The sequence below is a fragment of the Martes martes genome (genome assembly GCF_963455335.1).
Source record: "Martes martes genome assembly, chromosome: 3".
In the NCBI taxonomy this organism is placed as follows: Eukaryota; Metazoa; Chordata; class Mammalia; order Carnivora; family Mustelidae; genus Martes; species Martes martes.
In genome coordinates this window covers 9712739-9736442 of record NC_137890.1, presented here as the reverse complement: position 1 = coordinate 9736442, position 23704 = coordinate 9712739, and the positions used below count along the sequence as shown (strand labels likewise).

General features: G+C 41.8%; 1 protein-coding gene across 3 annotated transcripts in view; it reads right to left on the bottom strand.

Annotated features, from left to right (window-relative positions):
- NALCN (sodium leak channel, non-selective) overlaps positions 1 to 23704 on the bottom strand; it is a gene marked incomplete at its 5' end in the record, with an annotated part of 290329 nt that overhangs the window by 237723 nt on the left and 28902 nt on the right. For all 3 annotated transcript variants that reach the window (XM_080799346.1, XM_080799344.1, XM_080799345.1), the window contains one exon: positions 13916 to 14070. In XM_080799346.1, coding sequence (XP_080655472.1) covers positions 13916 to 14070 — 155 coding nt within the window. The remainder of the gene's footprint in view (positions 1 to 13915; positions 14071 to 23704) is intronic.

The following is a 23704-nucleotide window of genomic DNA, read 5'->3' as shown; positions in this document are numbered from 1 at the left end:
GAAGACAGGGAAGAATCGGAAAGAAGGTCTAAAAGAAGCAAGTTTAAAATGTTTAATGAGCTAAAGAGAGGGCTACAAAGGAAATGGTGAGAACAGAGCTATGACATAAAAGGACAGACAGACCTGAAAACATTAAACGGTAATTCTAGATAAGCAGATTGTAGATGTTGGGACAAAAGGCCTATGAATAGGATGAACAGCTGACCAGACACACTGAGGGAGAAAATGAGCTGGAGTTCAGCGAGGAAGTTGAGGAAAATATGTGAACAACTTTAAGAGACTTGGAAAGGGCACCCCTAATGGGAGGGGTCGGGAGGAGAGATTCAGTGAGTGGAGTGGAGAGAAGTTAGAAAGCAAGATCTACAGGCAGGGGAAATGGAAGAAGGTGGTTTAACAAAGCTGTAATCAGTATTCTAGAAGATAAAGAATAGAGATCATAGAAAGGACACATAAGGATTTATAAAGATACCTAAAAATCTCCTAGAAAAAAAAGGCTAAGGACTCATATGCAAAAAAAAAAAAAAAAAAAAAAAAAAGAATCCCTACTAGATTAAAAAAAAAAAAAAAATCCATGCCTAAGGGTAAGACCATAACATTGCAAAGACAAACAGTAAATCTTAAAAACTACCAAAGAAAAAACACAAATATGTTTAAAAAAAAACCCATAAAAACAAAAGCACCACAATTAGACTCAAAGGAGGGTTGTATTCCGGAATACAAGGGAACGGTTTCAAAGTCTGGGTGAAAACTAAATACCAACTAAGAATTCTATACTCAGTCAAGCTAGTAATCAAAAATAAGATAAAGACATTCTCAGAAAAGGGGATAAGAAGGAGGCATATTTGACCGGGAAAAAGGAAGGTGGCACACTTAATCTATGTCTTTAAAAACCTTCTTTAACAAAAACTAAAGCAAAAATATAATTCTTGAGCCAGCATTTCCAATGATCAGACCTAACATAAGCATTTGTCTCAGAGGTTAGGCAGATTGTGTAAGTGTAAGAAGTGCTGGATACAAGGCGGGGGGCAGGGAGGGGTGCAGAGGGTGTGACTTGCTTCACATTGGAACATTCCTGCTTCATTTTCTCGTATTCTTACTCAAAAAAGGTGCGTGGGCACACACACACTGGGGCACACGCTCCTGCACTGGGCATACAGCCGTAAGATTACCAACAGTTAAAGATCAACCAACCCTTTCTTCCAACTTTACTTCACCTTCATTTCCCATGTTAACATCTCGTTTGGGGAAAGGAACGTGGTTATTCTGACTCACGTCATTACATTCAGGTCCTGTACGCCTGGCATAGAGGAAATACATAGCGAATGTCCATCGAGTACCTTATTTCTGAAAACACGTCCTTCTCTATTTATGATGAGACTATATCTTGTATTCTCCAAAAATTCTCCTATTTTCATGAAAATGGGATTACATCTCAGTTTTTCCTTATTATCTAGAAACAAATCTGATCAACGACAATTTTTGTAATAGCAATTGTGGTAGTTATCTTTGTTTTAATAGTGGCAATTACTATTCACCAGGCATTCGTGACTTACCTTTGTATATTCGGTTCATTTTTATTTGTTATCTTTATGTTAATATATTTAGTATGTTTCAGTATTTTCAGTATAATTCCTGAATTCTGAGGCCTAGGGGTGTGGGAGCTGAGGGGTCCAGGGGCCTAACGGTGCAGAGAGGGAAGAGACTCCTTGTTTCCACGGTCCAATGGGCGTCTCAGGGTGGCTGCCGGCTACTTTCTCACAGCTCTGTGTGGCTCCGGTTAGAAACCCATCTTCAAGGGCCAGAGAGCTTCCCCTTCCGAGGAGGAGGCGCTGCACCTTGTCAGCACAGTTTTGCTAAGCAGGGCTCAGGTATTAGAACATGCAATCCCAGGAGACGTAGGAGATGGCCTTCCTACCGCCTCACTGGTCTTGAGGGAAGAGCTGTGTAGGACTTCCCTACATGACATTATTCCTTTTTGGTCCAGATGATTAGCTGGTGAAATTAATTTAATTTCATAGACTTCAAGGGAATTACGTTCCACTGGCTGCCACTACCAGCAAGGGAGAATCTCCTTGACGGTCAACACAAGACTTCCGTGACAGGCTGTTCCCATTCGTTTCATGTGAAAATCTGACAGAAGGCGGACACCGCTTAATTTCAAATGAGGAATGAGCTTAAAAGGCAAGAGCGGTATTTGAATTTTATTTAAATTTTCCGTCATGAAGCTTCCACGGGATAATGATTTAAAAAGGCGATGTAGCTAATATAAAATTCTCCCACACATGATCAACCAGTCCTTGAGTAGATAACGAGCTCACGGAGAGTTAGAAAGTACATTCAAGGAATACAGGAGGCTCTGCTCCTCCTTGAGGCACCTGGGATCTAATGAGCTCATTGGGAAGAAGAAAAGGGTAAAATGTACACACGTGCGCGCGCGCGCGCACACACACACACACACACACACACACACACACACACACACACACACACACACACACACACACACACACACACACACACACACACACACACACACACACACACACACACACACACACACACACACACACACACACACACACACACACACACACACACACACACACACACCCCCCCCCCCCCCCCCCCCCCCCCCAGACAGTCGGAACGAAACAGAATGAAGCATTAACTTTCAAGGACAAACTCTGTGTCCCAGTTCAGACAGAGCGGGGACTAGGGCTGCTGGTGGATGGGAATCTCCATGAACACAGGCCCTGGAGGGTGGGTCATGAATTGGTTGGAGGAGGCACTGATCGGGGGAGGGGGAGGAAGAGATGTAAGGAAAAGGGAATGAACACCCCCTCCCCCCCATGTTCCAAAGAGCACAAACTACACTATGGCCTCTGCTATCTTTTTACTTCAGGATCTTTGCATATCAAAAGAGAATTCCTTATACTTTAAAAAATCCACTCTCACACAGTAAGAGCAGGACTGTGAATTCTACAATCTTTTTGAGAAATAAAACACTCGTTATTACGTTAAAAATGTGCCTACCCTTCGACCTAGAAATCGTCTTAGGAACGTGTTTTGGAGAATACCACACATGTGCACAAGATACAGATGTATCCGTGTGTGAGAGCCTGTATTCACCACAGAATTGCTTACTGTGGCCCAAAACTGAAAATCACTTCAATGTTATTAGCAGGGAAACAGTTAAAAGCATTTTATTACACACAACGAGGCTGGTAGAGATGAAAGGAGGAGGAAAGGAAAGGAGAGAGAAGGGGAAGGACTTATATATGGCAGAATTTATTACTTTCATGAAACCTCTTATGCTATTTGAAGTCTTATTTTTGTCCTCTATAATTAGTTAAAATATAACTATAAACATGCTAATATCCTGGAAACCTCTACATATTTCCAAAGAGTACTGTCGTCCACGTATAATATGAAAAGAAGTCATCACGTTAATCCCTCAAAATCCACTTCTAAAATCCCTTTCTTCACTGTCGGACAGCAAGTCCCTCCCCAGGTGTCTCTCTAACTCATTCGACAAGAATTCCGGGACACCCACTGGATGCCAGACAGTGGACAGCCTTTTCAAAAATCATGCCTGCTAATTTCTATCTGTAGACCCCCTGTCTTCCTAATATTCTGAATAATATCGCCTATCTAATTTCAGTTTAAGTAAGCCCGTGACCCTGTCTGAGAATCTAATGAAGCCCAAAGACTCTATTCCTTGAGCAATCCTCAAGCACACACTTTTGCACCCAACCTGAGGACACGTACGGATGCCTGGATCCGGGGAGAAAACCCCTGTACCTGACCAAAGGCTCCTGCAACTTTTCCTCTTGTGGAAGCCTCATGATCTTGTCCTCTATTTAACAAAACTATGTCACATCTACCTCGCCCCGTGACAGAGGAATTCCTTCAGAGGCCAAGTATAGAATTGTCAGAGATAGAAGTAAGCGCTTTTGGTTGAATTCTGTTGCCCTGGTTCTCTCTTCTCTACGGGTTTTCATAAAAATCGATAAGTAATTCCAGGAGCAACGCTGCACATAAAGATTAATGCCGGGGAAACAAACCTTTGGTGCTTTTCCACCAAGTATAAATCTCAATTACATCTTTTACAAATTAGCCTTTACTGTGGCTTTTTGCAGCTGCAATAAAAATGTACATTCTGCAATAAATCATAGTTATAGATACATAATAGCTCCCTTTTTCTATTCATTTGTGAAGTTTTCATCTGACACCACATACTGACACACATGAAATACAGTTTAACATCACTTAAATCTATGAATCAATGTTTATCAACAGCATCAGCAAAGTTCCATTCACATTCTACTATGATTTGAGTAAAAGTCGTCTTCTTTCATCACGTTTTTATGGCCATATTTAATATCAGATGTAGTAGGAGACAAATTATAAAAGTAATGGAAGGCCAATAGGAAAAAAAAAAACATGGGGGAATTTTAAAGTAAAGCAAAGCCTGTATTAAGACTGGAACGTTATAGCAGTGTAGGTGGCTTTATGGGCATTCCCATTTCGGCAAGATACAGGGTAGTTTCAAGCATGGAACGTTACCAGTAACACAGAAACCATGGATGCTGTTCCCATCAATATTTAATAAAACTGATTTATGACTCATACAGGGAGCTGAATCTGTACCTTCTAGTCAATACCACCCAAAGTCAAAGAAGAAAAATACCACAAAGTGGGTAACAGCTAAGATATATTTCCCATCGGGAAAAAAAAAAAATATCAGTCCCAAATTCCAGTACCAATAATAGCCTTCTTCAGAAGTAACGTGGGAGTAAATGAGAATCTGGCAGGCTACAGTCACTCTAATTATTTTCAATTTATGAAAAGGCCCATTAATTTACATCGAAAATGTTTTCAAAGATTATAATGTGCATATGCATCCCAAATCCACATCTTAACTTCTGCAGGATTGATGACCTGTAGTTTTCCTACCTAATATTTCAAAAAGGCATATATGGAAAACATCAAAATTTTAATAATAGAAAGGACTAATAAGGTAAATACTTTTTATGTCTTATAGTTAATAAAGGAATTAATATGCATTTTCAAAATCATTTTAAGTAAACTTGTTGGTTAATTTGCAGTATTTAGAAAGCAAAATTAAATATCCACATCTCAAAGAGAAAGAGGAAGTTAATTCAAATATGCAGAAGAAATTAATGCACACAGTGATAAAGTACATACAATACGCACATAAATCATAATGGAACTCTGAGTTTAGCTCAAATAATTATGAATCTGACTGTAATATACCCAATACTATATTTTCTCTTGCTTTCAGTGTTCTCCGCCACATCTCTAGCCTCTATATCTACCATCTCATTTTGTATCAAAAGTGTATTTCCTGCTTTTTGCTGCCATTGCCTCAAATCCTAGTCCCAATGTTGATAGCTCGATAAATTATCTTGTAAAACTACACTGCCTCCCAGGTATATTCTTTCATTCTTCAATTTTTACATAAAAATCACATTTATAATGTACCAACTCTGTCGCACAGTATGCGAGGGGACAGATGTCAAGCCAGAGACCTGCTCTGAATGGCCCTCAGTTTCCAGGGGACGTCACCATCACCCTCCTTCACACTCATCCTTCTGTCCCAGAGGCATGGTGATGGGAGGAGAAGGCAGCAGGCCTGGTGGACTGTTACACTAGAAGACATGTCCTTCCTCCATCATAACGAGACCCTCTAATGAACCAGCTATCCCGAACAGCCACGGGGAATGGTGGTGACCCATGGCCGATGTCACAGATAAGGTAGGCTTTGACCTTAGCACTCCGGCAGCAGCAAGCCGTGGCTCCCAACTGTGGCCTGGGTGCGACTTTGGGTCAATCAATTCTTTCTCATCTCCTCACGTTTAATTTGGGATAATGACACCTTATGGGTTTGTTGTGAGGATGAAAAACTCCTCGGATAGAAAACTTTTTTGCCTGGAGCTAGATACATAGTAAGTAACCAATAAATGATAAGCAGCACTTGTGTAAGAAATGACAGTAATGACAATAATAAAGATGGTCAGTGGGCAATTAGTCACCATAAGAACAGAGTGTTTGTTATTTCCTGGCTTTACCCTTGATTGTTCTATAACAAGAGTAGGGAGGACAGTCCACTACACTCAGTCCAGGTAACATGAAAAGCATGTGTAACTTAAATGTTTTTTCTATTAGTTATTGTCAGAATATTCTGTTTATAGTTTGATCTTGTTAATGGACTTCCTCTATCTGATATAAATTCTTTCAATAAGGTTTAGTTTATTATGGATTTTTAAAAATTTGGGCTTTTGTGTTTTGTTCTTACGATTCTGAAGGCAAATGACAACAAAATGCCTGATATCTACTTACTTCTTAAGTGACTTCTCATGATGAATTTTATCCTTTTATGTTGTATACTGGGTTGTTCTCTCAAAACTAAATACGTTTTGATCGGGGCGCCTGGGTGGCTTAGTGGGTTAAAACCTCTGCCTTCAGCTCAGGTCATGATCCCAGGGTCCTGGAACTGAGCCCCGGGTCGGGCTTTCTGCTCAGCGGGGAGCCTGCTTCCCCCTCTCTCTCTGCCTGCTTCTCTGCCTACTTGTGATCTCTGTCTGTCAAATAAATAAATAAAATCTTTAAAAATAAATAAATAAATACGTTTTGATCACTTTGGTGTATATAAATATCGAATTATAAAGCTGTACATCTGAAACTTACATAATAAAAAAATAAAAATAACAAAGAAAGAGGTAAAAGAAGACAACTTCTCTTCCTTCTTGGAAGCCAGACATTGTGTAAGCAGCCTGATCATAACTTCATTCCAACTATGAGAAAACACCAGATAGAACCAAGTTGAGAGACATTCTACAAAATAACTGACGACTGCTTCTGAAAAGTATCAAGACCGTGAAAGACAAAGCTGACAAACATGGATTGGAGGAGATGAGGGAGTAATATGTAAGTACAATGTGGGATCCTGGGTAGGATCTTGAGATAGAAGCAGATCATCAGTGGAACAACCAGTGAAATTTAACAGGATGTGCACTGTAGCTGATAACATTGTATCTGGTTAATGTCTCAGCTGTAATGAGACAATACAGTTGTATAAGAAGTTACCATTCTGGGAACCTGGGTGATGTGTATAAAGGAACTCTCTTTATTATTCTGTACATTTTATGTGAGTCTAAAATTCGTTCAACATAAAAAGTTGAAAAAAAATTAAATAAGTAAAAACATTAAAAAAGAAAAACCAACAGAAAACTGTGGATCTGTTTTGTTTTTACCTGACTGTTCAATGAATGGAGAGTTCAAACCTGACTAGATTTGTACTCATTTGCTGTATCCAATTTCTTGCCTCTTTTGAGAGATCATGACAAGTAAATTGCCAGTTTAATGGCATTTGCTGTGATTTCCTTCCCACGTGTGACAGACTTGTTGCTTTTTTCTTACTGGCATATCACATCTGTTTGGATAGCTGGTTGTCTTCTGCAGCAACATCTTACCAGAGGTGAGTGACGCTAACCTTCTACTCCAGAATTAAGATTACAACTAACTTTGCAAGGTATTTTTTTTAAGGTTGTTCTTAATTAAACATTGATCTGAAATGTAAAAAGTCTGAGGACGAAGGTAAGTTTTAGTGGGAGTCTGTGAATCAGGAGAAATGAGTTTAGCCCTGCCTCTGTGCGGAATTCTCTAGAACTCTGACCTTGCTCAGGCATGCTCAGTCGCCCTCTTGATAAAACTGTGTGGGTGAACCAAATGACTACTCTCTTTTCCAGCTCAAAATTCCTCTGGTTTCACTCTAAGTGCCATTACGGAAGATCACAATGTCTCAGACTGTACATGCCCCACAGGTGGATAAGCATGAGGCAGCAGAGGGGAAGGGAGAGGCTGGCTGAAAATGCGGTAAGTACTCAGAAAATGGAAGGAAGCAGACACATTTTCAAAAACCAGGTACACTGATGGGGTGTTTTGGTTTCACCTCTACAGTGCAGTGTTTTGGGGCTGTTATCTGTCCCCACACCTTTTCACCATGTGCTGGCTCCCCACCTCTCCACGCTCTCACTGAAATCCCAGAATGCGAATGTCCACCAATCAGATTTTGTGATCTTCAAATCTGTCCTTCCAATAATGTATATTCCTCCCTAGGTTTGGAATGTGGGGAGTCCGTGATGTCTCAAGTGTATAGGCTAACATCCTAGTGAGGATATATTAGCTGAGGGTCCTTGAGAATGGGCTGCAGGAAAGGTACCCAGAAATAACAATGGAAAGGTATTTAAATGGAAGAGAGGGACAGAAAAACAACCAGTGACTCCATCTCCATTTGGCACAGAGGCTTATGGGAGGACAGAAAGTCAACCCCTGAGTGCTGGGGATGGTGCAGGGCATAGCGCGGCGGTGGCTTTTGCTCAATGAGCCAAGGGATGCTTTTCTGAAGTCTATGGAAGAAGAGCTGTTGGCATCTGCTAGAAGACTGGGAGAGGCTCAATCCAGGGTCACAAACTCAAATGTACAGGGATAAATAAAAGTATAGACACAAGGCTTAATGACACTGTAGAAAATTCAACGGCATGGGCGAAATATGTGTAAGATTCTAATGAGAGAGAGAAAGCACCCAAGGAAATATACTTCTGAGAATAACAAGAGAAGAACAATGATTAATGAAGACACACCCAAAAATTGGCCCTCTGGAATTCTGTACGCTGAGTAGAGTGAGACAAAATGTGGGATATCTGTTAAAAGGAACAGAATGTAAGGTGAAGGACCCCTTGTCCTCGTCCCCTCTCCTGCCCCCCCTTGCTGTAAGATCTGGAACAATCTGAGTAGCAAATTGCTGCAGGGAGAAGGAAATAATATGAGACATGGCCCGGCTAACTGGAAAGCACTGCGCTCGGCTCTGCCATTCCTGGCTCATGTGTGTTCACTCTGCGCTGAGTATTCAAAGTGCAGCGTCTCAGTCACTTCTAACATCAACCCTGTAAGAGAGGTGTATCCCTCACCCCACCTTACAGATAAGGACATGGAGGCCGGAAGAGGTTAATGACTTTTCCCAGGTCACCACACCAGTGGGTACTACAACTGTGATCCAACCCCCCTTGGCCATTATTTTGAGTATTGAATTTTTCCTAAAGTAGATAATTTTTTACTTTGCAATGCATTCTTGTGCAACTGCACTATACCTCCATCGTGTGATTCACATATTGTGTAAGATGATACATTTTTTATTGCTGTGTATAAGGACACTAACAACATTACACTACCTCCCCTGATTTTCTTCTCATCTCTTCTACACGACTACAAACTGGAATATTTATATTATACCCTGAAAGTCCTGAAGTTGTATCAGCTTTATTTTTACAGTGAGGAGACACGAGAGACTAGGTTCATGACCCATCCTTCTTGACTGGCCGAGTGTCCTCAAGAAGGATTGATGTAAAAGGAAGTCTCTGAGTTCTTGCTTCTTCAACAGTAACCAAAATGAGTTGGACACGTTCTTTCTCTGAGGACTTCGTAAGCACTGTGTCCTTGTAACCTAGACTAGAGTTCTGACAAAGTTTCAGTCCTCTCTGATGGCTCCTCCTAGAACGGACTGCGGGCCCTGGGTTCCTCCAGGGGCTACTCCTGTTTTAGCATCTCTTGGAAAAGAAAGAAAAAGAACTGACTTGATAATTTTTTTTTTTTTCTGGATGCCCATTGGATGCTTTCTTTAGCTCTGAAGTCTGGCAACTTTAGTAAGAATGCCTCAGCATTGACTGCTCTCTGCTCATCTGCTGAGACAGTGGTACCCTTTAAATCCATTGATTTAGGTCATCTTCTGCAATTTTAAAAAATTAAATCTCTTGGATTTTTTTTCAGTTTTAAACATACTTTAAAATGCATTTTTATGGATATGGTCCTCATTCTTTTTGACTGTTACTCACCCCTGAAATCAGTTTTAGAGGATGAGGTATTTGTCAGGTAACACTGTGGGAGAGAAGGCAGTTTTTTTTTTTTTTTCCTAAGGCAGGTGTGTTTGCCTGTGTACCACTATCGCCTCGGTCCAGGTGCTCATAACTGTGTGTGCATATTAGAACACCTTTGCGCTTCTAAAAACCATGTACACCTGGGATCACTCCAAAGTTTTCACTTAACTGGCCGGGAGTGGTGCTTGAGGATTGGTGTGTTTTAAAAACTCCCCAAGGTCATCTCAAGGTACAAGCAGGTTGGATCTTCGTATACGTCTACTCGGATCAGCAGCATAGGGGCCGCTCTAGACTGAGGTTCTGTCTTCTTTATTTCTTTATCAACTGCTTGCAGGAGGAACAAGGGCTCCACTTTGAGGGACTCTGTTGAGTCCCAGAAAACTCCCACAGTCAGCCACAGACTGATTCCCTGGCTCCAAGAGAGGACTGTTCTGCTCCTCTGGGAATATTCTTTATTTTTAATGTCAGCATCCTGCTGGCTCTGCCTGAGGACCTCAGTAGCCAGAACCCTTTCAGGAACTATGCTGTTAGATAACCCGGTCTTCCGATCCGTGATTTATTAATTACAGGTTCTTCGGAGTCTTGAATATGGAAATTACATCTCTGTTTCTCAGTCTCCTTGATGGTGGCTGATTTCAGAGATGCGAAGTTGTCTTTACTCTGCAATTTTACAGTTGGGGCTCTGTGTAATTTTTCTACTTTAATGACTCTGACTTTCAATATGCTTTAAAAATTGAGCTTCTCAACATCATCAATTTTAAATTTTAATGAGACATAAAGTTACTTATAAATGAAACTTCATAAATGCGTTGAAATTCAATGTATTGCATGACAATCTGATTAGTAAGAAGAGGAAATGTGCTTCTTTTTAAATTAATCATGCTTACTTACATATGAAATACATTGGTCAAATTTATATGCACAATTAGGCACCTAATTGTTTTAAATTCAACGGCATGCAAAAAGAGATGATCATGTGTGTAAGAAAATAACTTCTTTTCCTCATTTTTGGGGGGAAAGTTATGTTTTGTTTCCATAAAAACTTGAAGGATCATCTAAAACACTACAACTTGTGTATCTACGTGGATGCATAATATCAGACCATTTCAGTCCAAACTACAGTGACCATTTTAAAATTTTTTGATTATAGTACAAAGTTAACAATTCATTATGTAACCATCCGTCATTCAATGGCATTGAACTCAAGCATCATTTGAGAAAAAGAAACAAGCAGACCAAATTGAGCTTGTATAGAAAGGCAAGTCATGAGGAGCGGCGAACAGTGCCAATAAAAACAGAAAACTGGGGGAAAGAACAACAAGAAAACAACTTGATTCCCTATTGTGGCTCTGTATCCCAACACAAACATGACTGGTCACCATCAATTTCAAAGGGACATATACTTTGTTCAGTCCATTAGTAAATATTTACAGAGGCCAGCATTGCGCCAGGCCCTGAAGACACGGAGATGAAAAAATGTACTTCCTGTTTTCCAGGAGCTTAAATCCTTGGGAGATAAATGTGCAAATAAACAGTAAGATTATTGCCTTAGTGGGGGCCCGCGGCCCCAAGGGCAGTTCTCTACTTGAGTCAGGCTTCCCAAGCCAACACACTCTATGAGGAAACTCCCTCCCTCAAAGAGAGTACCGTCCATTGGTTCGTCACCGGAAGTCATAGTGGAGAAAGCTGAATCAGCTTGAATATAATGCTGCGTTTTGAGATTAGGCCCAATTGCTGCATTCAAAATGGCCAGGAAGTGGCTTGATTTAGCAACATGATTTGAAAGGACTGGAGGCTTTTGTGCAAGGACAGCCTCACTATTGAATGCTGGCCGCCCTCCGTACAAGACATGGGTACACCCAGGGAGCCCCCTTTAAGAGAAAGGGGGAGCTGCAGGTTCCAAGAGGCCGTGCGCTCTCCCTGCGCCCCAGCCACTGGAATTCCTGCAGCTTGTCCCGCCAGTTCACCAAACCCATACATCCCACGTCCCACACCGTAACTGTGATTTCCTGCTCACCCCTGAGAGTCATTGGTATAATGCATAAAAGTCCTCTGCTCTTAGGAGCCGAGAGGAAGGATGTACGATTGATTCCAAAGCCTGACAAGTTTAAGAGAGTAGCACACTGAAACGCTTCCAACTCTGCTGGCTTCCAAATTTTTTGACTTTTCGAAATTGTACCATCGGCCAAAGGGATGAAAGATTATCCGTCTAAATTCAATGTTGGAACTCTACCTCTGAAGGCATATTAAAATATAAGAATAAAAATTTAGGAATGTTATTTGCAAAACTCATTTTTTTTAATACCGACTATTTTGTTTTTCAGGCCCAGTTCAGTATTCTATTCCATCCAGAGGCTGTAGCCTCGAGGTTTAGTTCATATACCTGAAAAGTATCCCTCAATCAGTGCAAGACCTTCACATAGTCTCTCCGAAATTCCAGTATTTGGCCCAGAGTTCTTAATGCCATCCTGCAGTCTGTCTGAGAGTTGATACGACGAAAGGCCGGGTTGGCAGGAGAATTTATCAGACACCGCTTCTAATGTGCAAAGATTGATTGGCTAGGTTCATAGCAGTTGCCTTCAGGGTTGAAAGGAACTCTGTGCTTTCTTCCCTGGCCATGAAACCCCCCATTGTACAGCTGCCCACTGAGATATGAAACCACACCAAAAGTCAGAAAATAGATTTGACTTTCAAAGGAGCATAACCTCCACCTTGCTATACACTGAGACTTTTCTCTAAGACCCTGTGAGTGTCTAAATGCTCTTAAAAGCACCTGGGCCTTGAAACTTTAAGGAAAAATTGGTTTTTGTTTTCTTTTTTCCAAATGATTCTGATAACAATCCTGTTATGGCCTGAATGTTTGTACTCTCCCAACCCCAATTGCGTATGTTGAAGTCATAACCCCCAATTCGATGGTATTAGGAGATGGGGCCTTTGGAAGGTTGATTCAATCTAGATGATGTCACAAGGGTGCTCTCTCGTGATGGGATTATTTTCCGTACAAGCAAAGGTCAGAGAGTTTTCTCCCTCTCCCTCTTCCTGCCTCCACCCCTCTCTCCCATACACTGTCTCACTCTCTCTCTCCACCCCCACCCCCACGTAAGAACATGGTGAGATGCAAGCCGAGGCAAGGGGTCTCAGCAGAACCAACCGTGCTGCCACCCTGCTCTTGGACTTCCAGCCTCCAGACTGGTGTGAGATGAATTTACATGATGTATACCACCCAGTCTACGGGTGGCTAAGACAGAGTCTCAAAGCATAAAATAATGGGTAGTTTTGTTTTCTTTGATTCAGTCATGAAATGTGTACAACTTGCACAGAATTATAATACATGCAATGATAGCAAGTAAATGGCAGGTGCTAAGAGCTTCCATGACTGTATATTATGGCACATTTCAGGACTTCATAGGACAAGCCACAGATAAATGTATACATTTGCAAGCACATCATATTCGTGTATAAACACTTCCCACACATCTATTACACTGTTGATGGATATTCAGTAAGTATCTCTTAGCGGTCTTCTGTTCCAGGATTACATCCTAGTTCTCATGCACTCATGAATGGCCACTATCTCGGAGACCTAAGACTTACCTTGCCTACTGGAGTACAGGCACATGTGGAAGGAAACCACGCCTTGCTTATTTTTAAGTCAACAAGCCCTGAACCTGGCTCAACAACATATTTTTAAGTGCTCTAATCAGGAATCAAAACAGTCTCAAATCAGGGATATTTCACTTTCTACAGACCCTGCTGAATACCCATCCAAGCAGACTGTAGTTTACAGACTGTGGGGCAGATGATATCACAATCCAGGCAGAAGCTTAAAATCTGCCGCTGTGCTTCTTAAATGCTGTACAGGCCATCTTAACAGAAAATATCAACCACACAAGTATTCTTTCCATTTCATAAACATTGTAACATAGAAACTGAAAATGTGTTTTAGCGGTAAGACAGACCTATCTCATTAAAGCCACTGTAGCCCAGCTCTTGCCTGCTAAGTCCCAGGTCTTCCAGGTCCATGCATTTAAATCCTGGGGGGCACTGGTAGCCTTCCTCCAGCTCTGGGGAGCAGTGCGTGTCTGGGATAGCTAAGCTATTCCAGGTTACGTTTCTGTGAACAAATTACAAAAAGGTTAGCCGATTTTGACCCTTGTAGATGTTGATTAAAATGAATAACGTAATCAGCCTTCACTAATAGCTGCCCAATATGGACACAGAGGCCAAATTCATGATTCCTGGAGGATGTTCATAGCACTGACGACAGTAAACGTTCTCAAATGATACCTGATGCATCCTCCCAGTAGTGCTTTGTAAGAACACCATTACCATCATTGTTTTTGTCATTAAAGACCAAGACCCGGATAAGCAGAGGAAGGAATTTTCCTGTAGATTCGTAAGGAATGTTAATGCGCTTGGGGCTGCCTTGTTATTCACAAAATGCTTAACCTAACTGTGGGCACAAATTTGACTTTTCCACTTCTAAGCAATAGGAAATGATGACACTCATTTTCCATATGGTACAACTACTATGAGTCTCATAAATGACACTTGGCCTTCTGTGTTGGCAGATGTGCAACTGAGAAATGAAACCAGACAAAACAAGACGAGACTGAAGAAACCAAAGGGATGGCACTGGAAAAAAAAGAAATTATGGGGTGATTTGGTGACAGCTCCAGGAACATGAGCGTCTTTTAGGTGGGCGGTGATGTATCCCTGTTTCATCATTGTGGAGGGTAAGAGGAGATTAAATTGATGTACAAGGATTTAGATAAGCAGTGGCTTTCTTGGGAGCGAGTACAGGTCATCATTGGAATGGCGACTGTGGAATCTCATTCTGGACTGACCTTTAAAATGGGCCCTGAAAAGCTGCTATCTGAGGGAATTCACACGGCTTGTGCAGTGGCCAAAGTTGAGGCTAGAGGATTTCACAAGCCTTCTAAATCCATGATTTTATTACAACTCATTTCCCACTACTTCAGTGATTCTAGGCATTTCCTAAGCGGGAACCATCCTCAGGACAGTCTCCGTCCCTCAGCTTACGGCCAATTGAGGCAGACATGTTGGGTCCTATTTCTTCTTTAATACCCTCTTCTATAAAACGGATTGCTTTTTTCCCTGTACATAATATGCTTTCTCTAGAGTCTGACCCCCAATTTCCTGAGATCCCTCACCTGCTCGAGGCAACCACGCACACACACATGCACAGGCTGACACACGCACACCTCAGGTCTGGTGACAGCTCACCCAGGTCTGTCTACGCTATAAACAAGGCCCTGGAAACCTCACCTACATTTCAGACACCTCAAGTGTTTTCCTTCAGGGTTCCGTTAGTTGCAAGGAAATAATCTGTCTACAGGCTTCAGGCAAGAAGTATTTAAAGAATCGTTCCCTCTAGTCCCATGTTACGCTGCGTCTTTGGATCCCACATGCAGAACTCCAGGGGAAAGGGCTCCCTGTGGAAACTGCCACCTGGTTATGTCAGAGAGAGATGGTTTTAGACAGACATAGAATGTATTTCTCCTCATTTCGCCTTGTTATATGTAGGCCAAATATCCATCCTGGCTGAGGTCTCATCCGAGTTTCTGATGTGGAACCCACACATTCGGGCAAGGTGGTAAGGGTGTCAGAGGAGGCTGTGCTGGGTTTGAGCTCACGCCCTGCCGATTTCGAGCGGTGTGACTGGAACACAGTTCTAAATGTTTCTAAGCTCAGTTTCTCTGTCTGTCAGCTAGGGAGAGCAGCCGGACTCAGGGACAAAGCCCGTGTGGAGATGAAGGAAAGGAAACCAGGGGATGCCCTCAGCCTGGCACCCAGCTAGTTAAAGAAAGGTTCAATAATAACAATAATGCTCGTTATAAATAATTAGTAATCATTGCAATCATAAAATGCAGCATACAGTCAAAACCCATGTAAAAACACAACAATAAAGACTTGTCAGAAGAACAGAAGGAACTCAGACGCATGATACCAACGGCGTTTTGTACGTGATTAAGCAGCTGAAAGAAACTTCATACGTCACCCAAGTCTTAACTTCAGGAAGGTGAAGGTGAACTTCAGAGAGGGAAGCCCATCAAAATTAGCATTTTTTTTTTTTCATTTCTAAGACTTTAAGAAGACAACAGCAGCAATGTTTAAAAAGCACAATGTCAGACACGTGAAAAAATGTTCATCATCACTAGCCATTAGGGAGATTCAAATTAAAACCACATTGAGATACCACCTTACACCAGTTAGAATGGCCAAAATTAGCAAGACAGGAAACAACGTGTGTTGGAGAGGATGTGGAGAAAGGGGAACCCTCTTACACTGTTGGTGGGAATGCAAGTTGGTGCAGTCACTTTGGAGAACAGTGTGGAGATTCCTCAAGAAATTAAAAAAAGAGCTTCCCTATGACCCTACAATTGCACTACTGGGTATTTACCCCAAAGATACAGATGGAGTGAAAAGAAGGGCCATCTGTACCCCAATGTTTATAGCAGCAATGGCCACGGTCGCCAAACTGTGGAAAGAACCAAGATGCCCTTCAACGGATGAATGGATAAGGAAGATGTAGTCCATATACACTATGGAGTATTGTGCCTCCATCAGAAAGGATGAATACCCAACTTTTGTAGCAACATGGACGGGACTGGAAGAGATTATGCTGAGTGAAATAAGTCAAGCAGAGAAAGTCAATTATCATATGGTTTCACTTATTTGTGGAGCATAACAAATAACATGGAGGACATGGGTAGATGGAGAAGAGAAGGGAGTTGAGGGAAATTGGAAGGGGAGGTGAACCATGAGAGACTATGGACTCTGAAAAACAACCTGAGGGTTTTGAAGGGGCGGGGGGTGGGAGGTTGGGGGAACCAGGTGGTGGGTATTAGGGAGGGCACGGATTGCATGGAGCACTGGGTGTGGTGAAAAAATAATGAATACTGTTACGCTGAAAAGAAATAAAAAATTAAAAAAAATAAAAAATAAAATAAAAAGCACAATCTCCATGACAAAGTTCAAAAAACATCATCTTTCAGCAATTTGGGTAGGAAACTGGACTCCGGAGGCAGTCTGCTGGATGTGACTTCTAGCTTAGCCTTTACTGCATGTGTGACCTCCCCTATCTGTGCCTCAGTTTCTTCCTCAGGCCATGGCAGGGAAATGCCTCTCTCCCAGGACTCTGGCAAACCTGTAATGACTTAGGTCTGTAAGGTACTTACAACAGGGTACACGGCAGACAGTGTCAGGTGTTACTGATTGCTGCTGGTATCTCAACATTTGTCCACTGCTTAGATTGGAACCCGAGTCCTGGTGTGTGCTGCCTCAGTTTCCACACCTCTAAAATGGGGATAGCCTTTTTACCTACTTGCAGGAGTGTCGTAATGACTAAATGAGCCAACCTACTAGTCCCAGAATAGCACTAGGAATTAGTCAATCACTCAGTAATTGTTAACTATTATGATTTCACTGGTTGGTAAGTATTAGAGTATTTTTTTTCCTTTTTTATTCTACTTTTTTTTTCATATTAACACTGATTCTCATTTTAAGCACAACTCTCATCAGTACAGATATTATGTTGAAATCTTTTGAGGCAGCAGATTTGAAACACATTATTTTTGCCAACATCAAGCTATTAGCAAATGCTTGTTAGAGACACATTTATTAGATGATTAATTGCCCTGGAACTCATGTATCTAAAACCACATGATGATTACTCTTTTTAGAAGTGGAAATAAACATCAAGAGTTTTAGAATGTATATTTGTTATTTATCTTAGTTTCATTGTCACAGTTAACAAAAATCTTCTAGGTTTTATTTTTATTTGTTAATGCTAATTATTTCCTTGTTCACTCCCCTCAGATATTCATGATAGAACAAGAGGCTCTCTGGAATTAGGGAGGGTAGAATTCTTGCTACCATCAGCCAAACTCTAAAAATAGACAATGATTCTTCCAGTCCTAATAAATATTCACTCATGCTTAAGTGGGTTTCAAGACCTGCATTCCTTACTCACAGTTGGATTCCTTGAAAAAAATTATCTACTTTTTAATCCCTCTGATGGAATTTTTAGCCCATTTTCATGATCTCCGTCCCACTGAACTTGCTCTAGTTTATTTCCGTGGGCCCCATCCAATTGGACCATTTTCAGTTTTTATCTTCTGTGACTTCTGAGAAGCATTCCACGTAGTTGTTTTAGTGTTAGGCGGGATAATGGCCCCCTAAAGATGGCCACGTCCTCTTCTCTGGAACTTTTGGATGTGTTATGTTACGTGGCAAGTGGAATTAAGGTTATAGATGTGAACAAGGCTAAGAGTCTTGAGGGAGTATCCTGGTTTCTGGGTGGGCCCAACCTAATGACACAAGTCCTTAAAAACAGAAAACCTTTCCCAGTTATGCTTAGGGAGAGAGAGAGGCAATGTTGCTGACTTGGAAGATGCTGGGTTCATCCCCGCTTCTCAGGTCATTCTCCTTCCCATCTCCTCCTCCTGTCACTGGCCCTCAGGCCCGAGTTGCTCTGAGCTTGCTCCTTAACCTCCTCTCTCTTCTCATGCTATCTCTCTCCCTACGCAGACAAATCCATTTCCATAGTTTCAGTTCTCTCTCACCCTAGGTGTCTTTTGGAGTCTCAGTGGTATGGGTCTACCTACCTATTAGATGTCTCCACCTGGCTACACCCCAAGTGTCTCCAACTCTACACCCGTTATTGAACATGGACTCCTTCACCACAGTTCTTCATAACAAGCGGCACCATGAGACCTTCACCCAAAGTACTGAGCAAGCTTGAGATTGTGGAATCTCCTTGATACCTACTTCTCCCTCAACTTCCATAACTCATCATCACGTATCCCTTAATATCCTCCAAAATATCTTTTGAGCTCATTCAGCTCTCACCATCTCCACCTCCATCTGCACCACTATCTAGTCCCCTGACCAGTCATCCTGCAGCCACTCTTAGCCCTTCTGACCCACTAGCCACAGAGCATTAAGATAGACTTTTCACAGCCTGTCTTAACTGAGGTCCATCTGTGGTAAATCTCATCCATAAGATCCTGAACGATTTGGCTCCTCCCCTTTCAAGTGTCCTGGTATCCAACCATGGTGGGCTTCTTCCAGCTCTTGGTATGCTCCTTCTACCTCTGGACTTTTTCCTCTGCTTGGGAATCTCTCCTCTCATCTTTGTTTGGTTAACCCATCTTTCAGCTTTTGGGGCCCCCGGCCTGAATGTCACCTTCTTAGGGAAGCCACTCCAAGTCCCTCAGGCTGGGTTAGAAGTCTCTGCTGTAATTCTCAAAGTATCCACACTTGACATTTTGGGCTCTTGGGGAGTGTGAAATTCATGTTTGAGTGGTCAGCTGTTCGCTGACTGTCTTCCAAACTCGACTATTCATTCCCCAGCGAAGCCTCCAATTCCATATAGTCCCTGACACAGTCTCCTATGGTTAAATTTATGAGTGAATTTGGCTAGATTATGGTGGCCAGTTGTTTGGCCAAACACCATGTAAATGTTGTTATGAAGGTATTTTTAAAGATATGATTAACATTTAAATCAGTAGATTTTTAAATAGAGTAGATTATGCTACATGACACGAGTGGGCCTCATCTAATCAACTGAAGGCCTTCAGAAAAGATACTGAAGTCTTCTGAAAAGAATCCCGCCTCCAAACTACCTTTGGATTCAAGACTGCAACAAGCTCATTCTGTAATTTCCAGCTTGCTGGCCTGCTCTGAAGAGTTGGGTCTTGCTAGTCCCCACAATCACATCAGCCAATTGTTCAAAATGAATCCCGCTGGGGTGCTTGGTGGCTCATTCAGATGAGTGTTGCACTCTTGGTTTTGGGTCAGGTCATGATTTTGGAGTCCTGAGATCAAGCCTCATAGCAAGTCTGCTGGAGAGTCTCTTTCTCTCTCTCTCTCTCTCTCAAATAAATAAATAAAATCTTGAAAAACCAAAAATAAATAAATAAATGAAATGAATCTCATTGCTTTCTATATACACATCTTATTGGTTCTGTTTCTCTGAAGAATCTTGACTAATACATAATAGATGCCATCATAATTATTTTTTGGCTAACTGAAGGAATGTGTTTTTCCACCATTATTTAAATCTATGGCAAATTTATCTATGTGTTTGTTTATTTGTTTGCTTATAAAGTAACTACAGAAGAAATTCTCCAATAATCGGATCCTATTGTTTTTATGGGACTTCTGAGTGTGAGATCTAAAAATTGGCATGGATTTTCCCTTTTTTAAATTTTGGCTTTAGTAGTTTCCATGTTTCAAAATGAATACTGGAATCCCTTGGAACAGTTAATTATTTTTCAAAAGACATTAATTATCTTCCTGACATATGGCTTTTTTGTTTGTTTTGTTTTGTTTTGAGAGAGAGAGGGAAGGTGGAGGGGGCAGAGGGTAGAGAGAGAATCTTAAGCAGGCTCCCAGCTGAGTGTGGAGCCTGACTCGGGGCTTGATCTCATGACCCTGAGATCATGACCTAAGGCAAAATCAAGAGTTGGATGCTTAACTGACTGAGCTTAACTGACCCACAAGGATTATCATCTCAGTTCAGTGATTAACCAACTTAATTACCTTGGGCAATTCACTTTGGCCATCTGAGCCTCAGTTTCCTTCTCTGTAAAATGAGAACCTTTTCAGCTGTAATTGAAAAACAATCTGGGTGCCTGGGTGGCTCAGTGGGTTAAAGCCTCTGCTTTCAGCTCAGGTCATGATCTCAGGGTCCTGGGATCAAGCCCCGCATCGGGCTCTCTGCTCAGCAGGGAGCCTGCTTCCCTTCCTCTCTCTCTGCCCGTCTCTCTGCCTACTTGTGATCTCTGTCTGTCGGATAAATAATTAATATTAAAAAAAAATCCGCACAACGACCTCATCACACCTTCACGTTTTTAAAAGAAAGGTAATAATAATCAGAGCGAACCATGTGCCCATTGTGGTCTGTTCTCACCTATCCACAGGACTCACTAACGCCAAATGCAACAGCTCAAGATGTTGTGTTCAAATTGCTCCATTCATTACTCCCAATGTCGTCTCTCTCTACTGATATCAAAATGCTGTCACTGCTTGCTGCAACACGTTTAGTGCTGGCCTTTTGTAATGACTGTCACTTATGAACATAACTGTGCTTATCATTACTTAGCCCCTTTTCAGCAACTGTTTTTCCCATATTCTTGGTGGGGCCACTTTATTTCGTTTGTCCATCTATCTATTCATTCAACATGATTAAATTTGAAAGGCCTGTTCTATGCCACACAACATGCTAGGAATGGAGATGACTAAGAAGACATTTTCAGATCAGAGGCTTTACCACCTAGAAAAGGAATGACCACAGTAGAGCATGATGAATGCTTTGAGAGGCAGATATCAGCTCCTTGCATTACAGGAGCACCTGTAGGTGGTGGATGGTGACCACTGGGAAGGTCTCCCAATGGGGTCCACTAAAGGATCAACAGACACAAGATCTAGGGCAGATACACGCGCCCCCCTAATCCCCTGCCCCGGGCATCCTGGAAAGTGGAAATGCCAGAGCCTGTGTGCAAGGAGAGAGAATAAGAAGTTGCAGGGACAGAAAGAGAACAACTTTTTTACCCCTTCATTCGTAGCGTGTAGCTTGTTCACAGCTTCCTCTCAGGGGTTGTAAACAAGCACTTGTTACCGTAGCAGACAATTTGTAAAGTACATTCTCAGAGATTGGCATATTGGGGAAAAAGACAAAAATCTGTGCTTCCCCCACAACTGACAAAGTGTGTCTGATATACTTGAGCTGACTACAATCTGTCCCTCGTTTGTGAGAATGGCCAAAAAGGCCAAACACGCTAATTTACAAAAGAGATCATTACTGAAGTTATTCGCAAGATTTCCACAAAATATACCTATGACGGGAATTTACAGAAGATATATGGATAGATAGACAGATAAAGATACAGATTCTTGTTTATATTTTTCTTGTTTCCCTTGAGGAATTGAACATAAGTAGAAAAACACTGTGTTCTTGCAGCCAAAATGTGGTCCCTTTGTTGTACAAAATACTCATAGCGGCTCAGCTACACCAAGTGTGTTTCTGAAGATTGCATTCCACAAGGAAACTGTCAGTGGTGCAAAGAAGGAGGTACACAGCACAGCAAATTCATACGCAACAGGGAACACCGTGCCTAAGAGCAGCTTGTCATTTACGGCCATCAGTAGGTTTCTCTTCTATTTACATTGTACGTTCTGGAGAGAAGTCATGAATGGAACACACTTCTGGTTGAACCCATGGAGTGAATCTCTCTCTCTCTCTGTCTCTCTCTCTTATACACACACACACACACACACACACACACACACACACACAGTCTCTGCCCCTGGGAGGATAGTGAATGTATCCTTTGATACCTTGGGGCCTGGCTTGCCTCATTCCTAGTGGCAGGCAGAAAAACAAGGCTCACTTTCTTGCATTCAGAGGTGGTCCCTCTCCTGTGCTGACAACGAACCTGCTCTGACAGCTCCCGCCTTTTGGGTTTGTTCCAGAGAATCATCTGGCTTCGTTCTCACTCCTATTTGGCCTTCGCTTTCAGGATTAATTAAAAGCTCTTATGAATTGGCCTGGCTACTGCTAATGCTGGATGCTTTGGAGCACTAGCGGCACCCTGGAATTTGCAGAAAAGAGACTACTTAGTGATTTTTGAAAACTTTTAATTGCTCTCTGGGACTTTTAGAGGGATTACGAAACAAGACAAATAGTCTGAGGCAGGAAATAATACTGACATCACACCACTTTTTAGAAACAAGTAAATCTGGCCTGTTTTCTAAGAATTTGGGGAATAAATTTCCCCTTACTGTAAAGCTGAGAATATCTTAATCTGATTTTCCATTCTGTAATCCATTCCTGAATGGCTAGATTGACAAAGCCATACCATAAAGAACTGAATTCATTGTGTATCAAAATGGTAAAATTAAATATTTTTCAAATAGTGTATGTAATTTAAATGACCAAACGCGATTTTCTTTTGAAAGCGAGCATTTTAAATCATCATCATCCCTTGTTGTATTTGAATAGTTCTTTTAATCATTTATTTTCTCCAATTTCACCTCCTTAATTATATTGGTCACTATTTTGCCGATATGGGCAATATGTGCCGATATGTGGCAGGGACCAGGAAATTGGCATCTGACCAAGGGTTCGGCAAGGAGAGGTACAGGAATGTATTCAGAGCATCAGGAAAGTGAAGTGTCAGGACACAGAGCTCACACTGATCAGCTCCAAACTGGAAACGTGAAAACTGTCTTGAGGTCATAAGACAAAGGCTACCACCCTTGACATTGTGAATCTAGGCCAAAGGCTCCTTAAGCAGTAACTCTTTTTCCCTTTGCTTGAGAAACCACAAGTTCCGGGGTGAGAAGTTGTCTGGAAGGAGTCAGTTGGCGGGCTGGAAAATGGCCACCAGAATTCGGGGCCAAGATCACAGATTTTCAATTGGTGATTTTGCCCATTAATTCACAGGTGGCAAGGAGCTCTTTCCTCCTCTCTTTCATGAGGATCATCATGTCTAACCTATGAGATCATGTTGTGAATCAGCAATTAGGAACACAAAGTGCCACACACGTACAAGGAGCTCCAAATAGACTCATGTTTACTGGCTGCGGTGTGGCTGAGAATGGCGGGAAGCAACACTCCTTCCCACTCCGACAGGGGTCCATCCTTTTGGGTCAAATGATGTCAGGGCTCACTGGTGCTAAGAACATGTAGCTGCCTTTAAAGTGAAGATCAGGGAAGG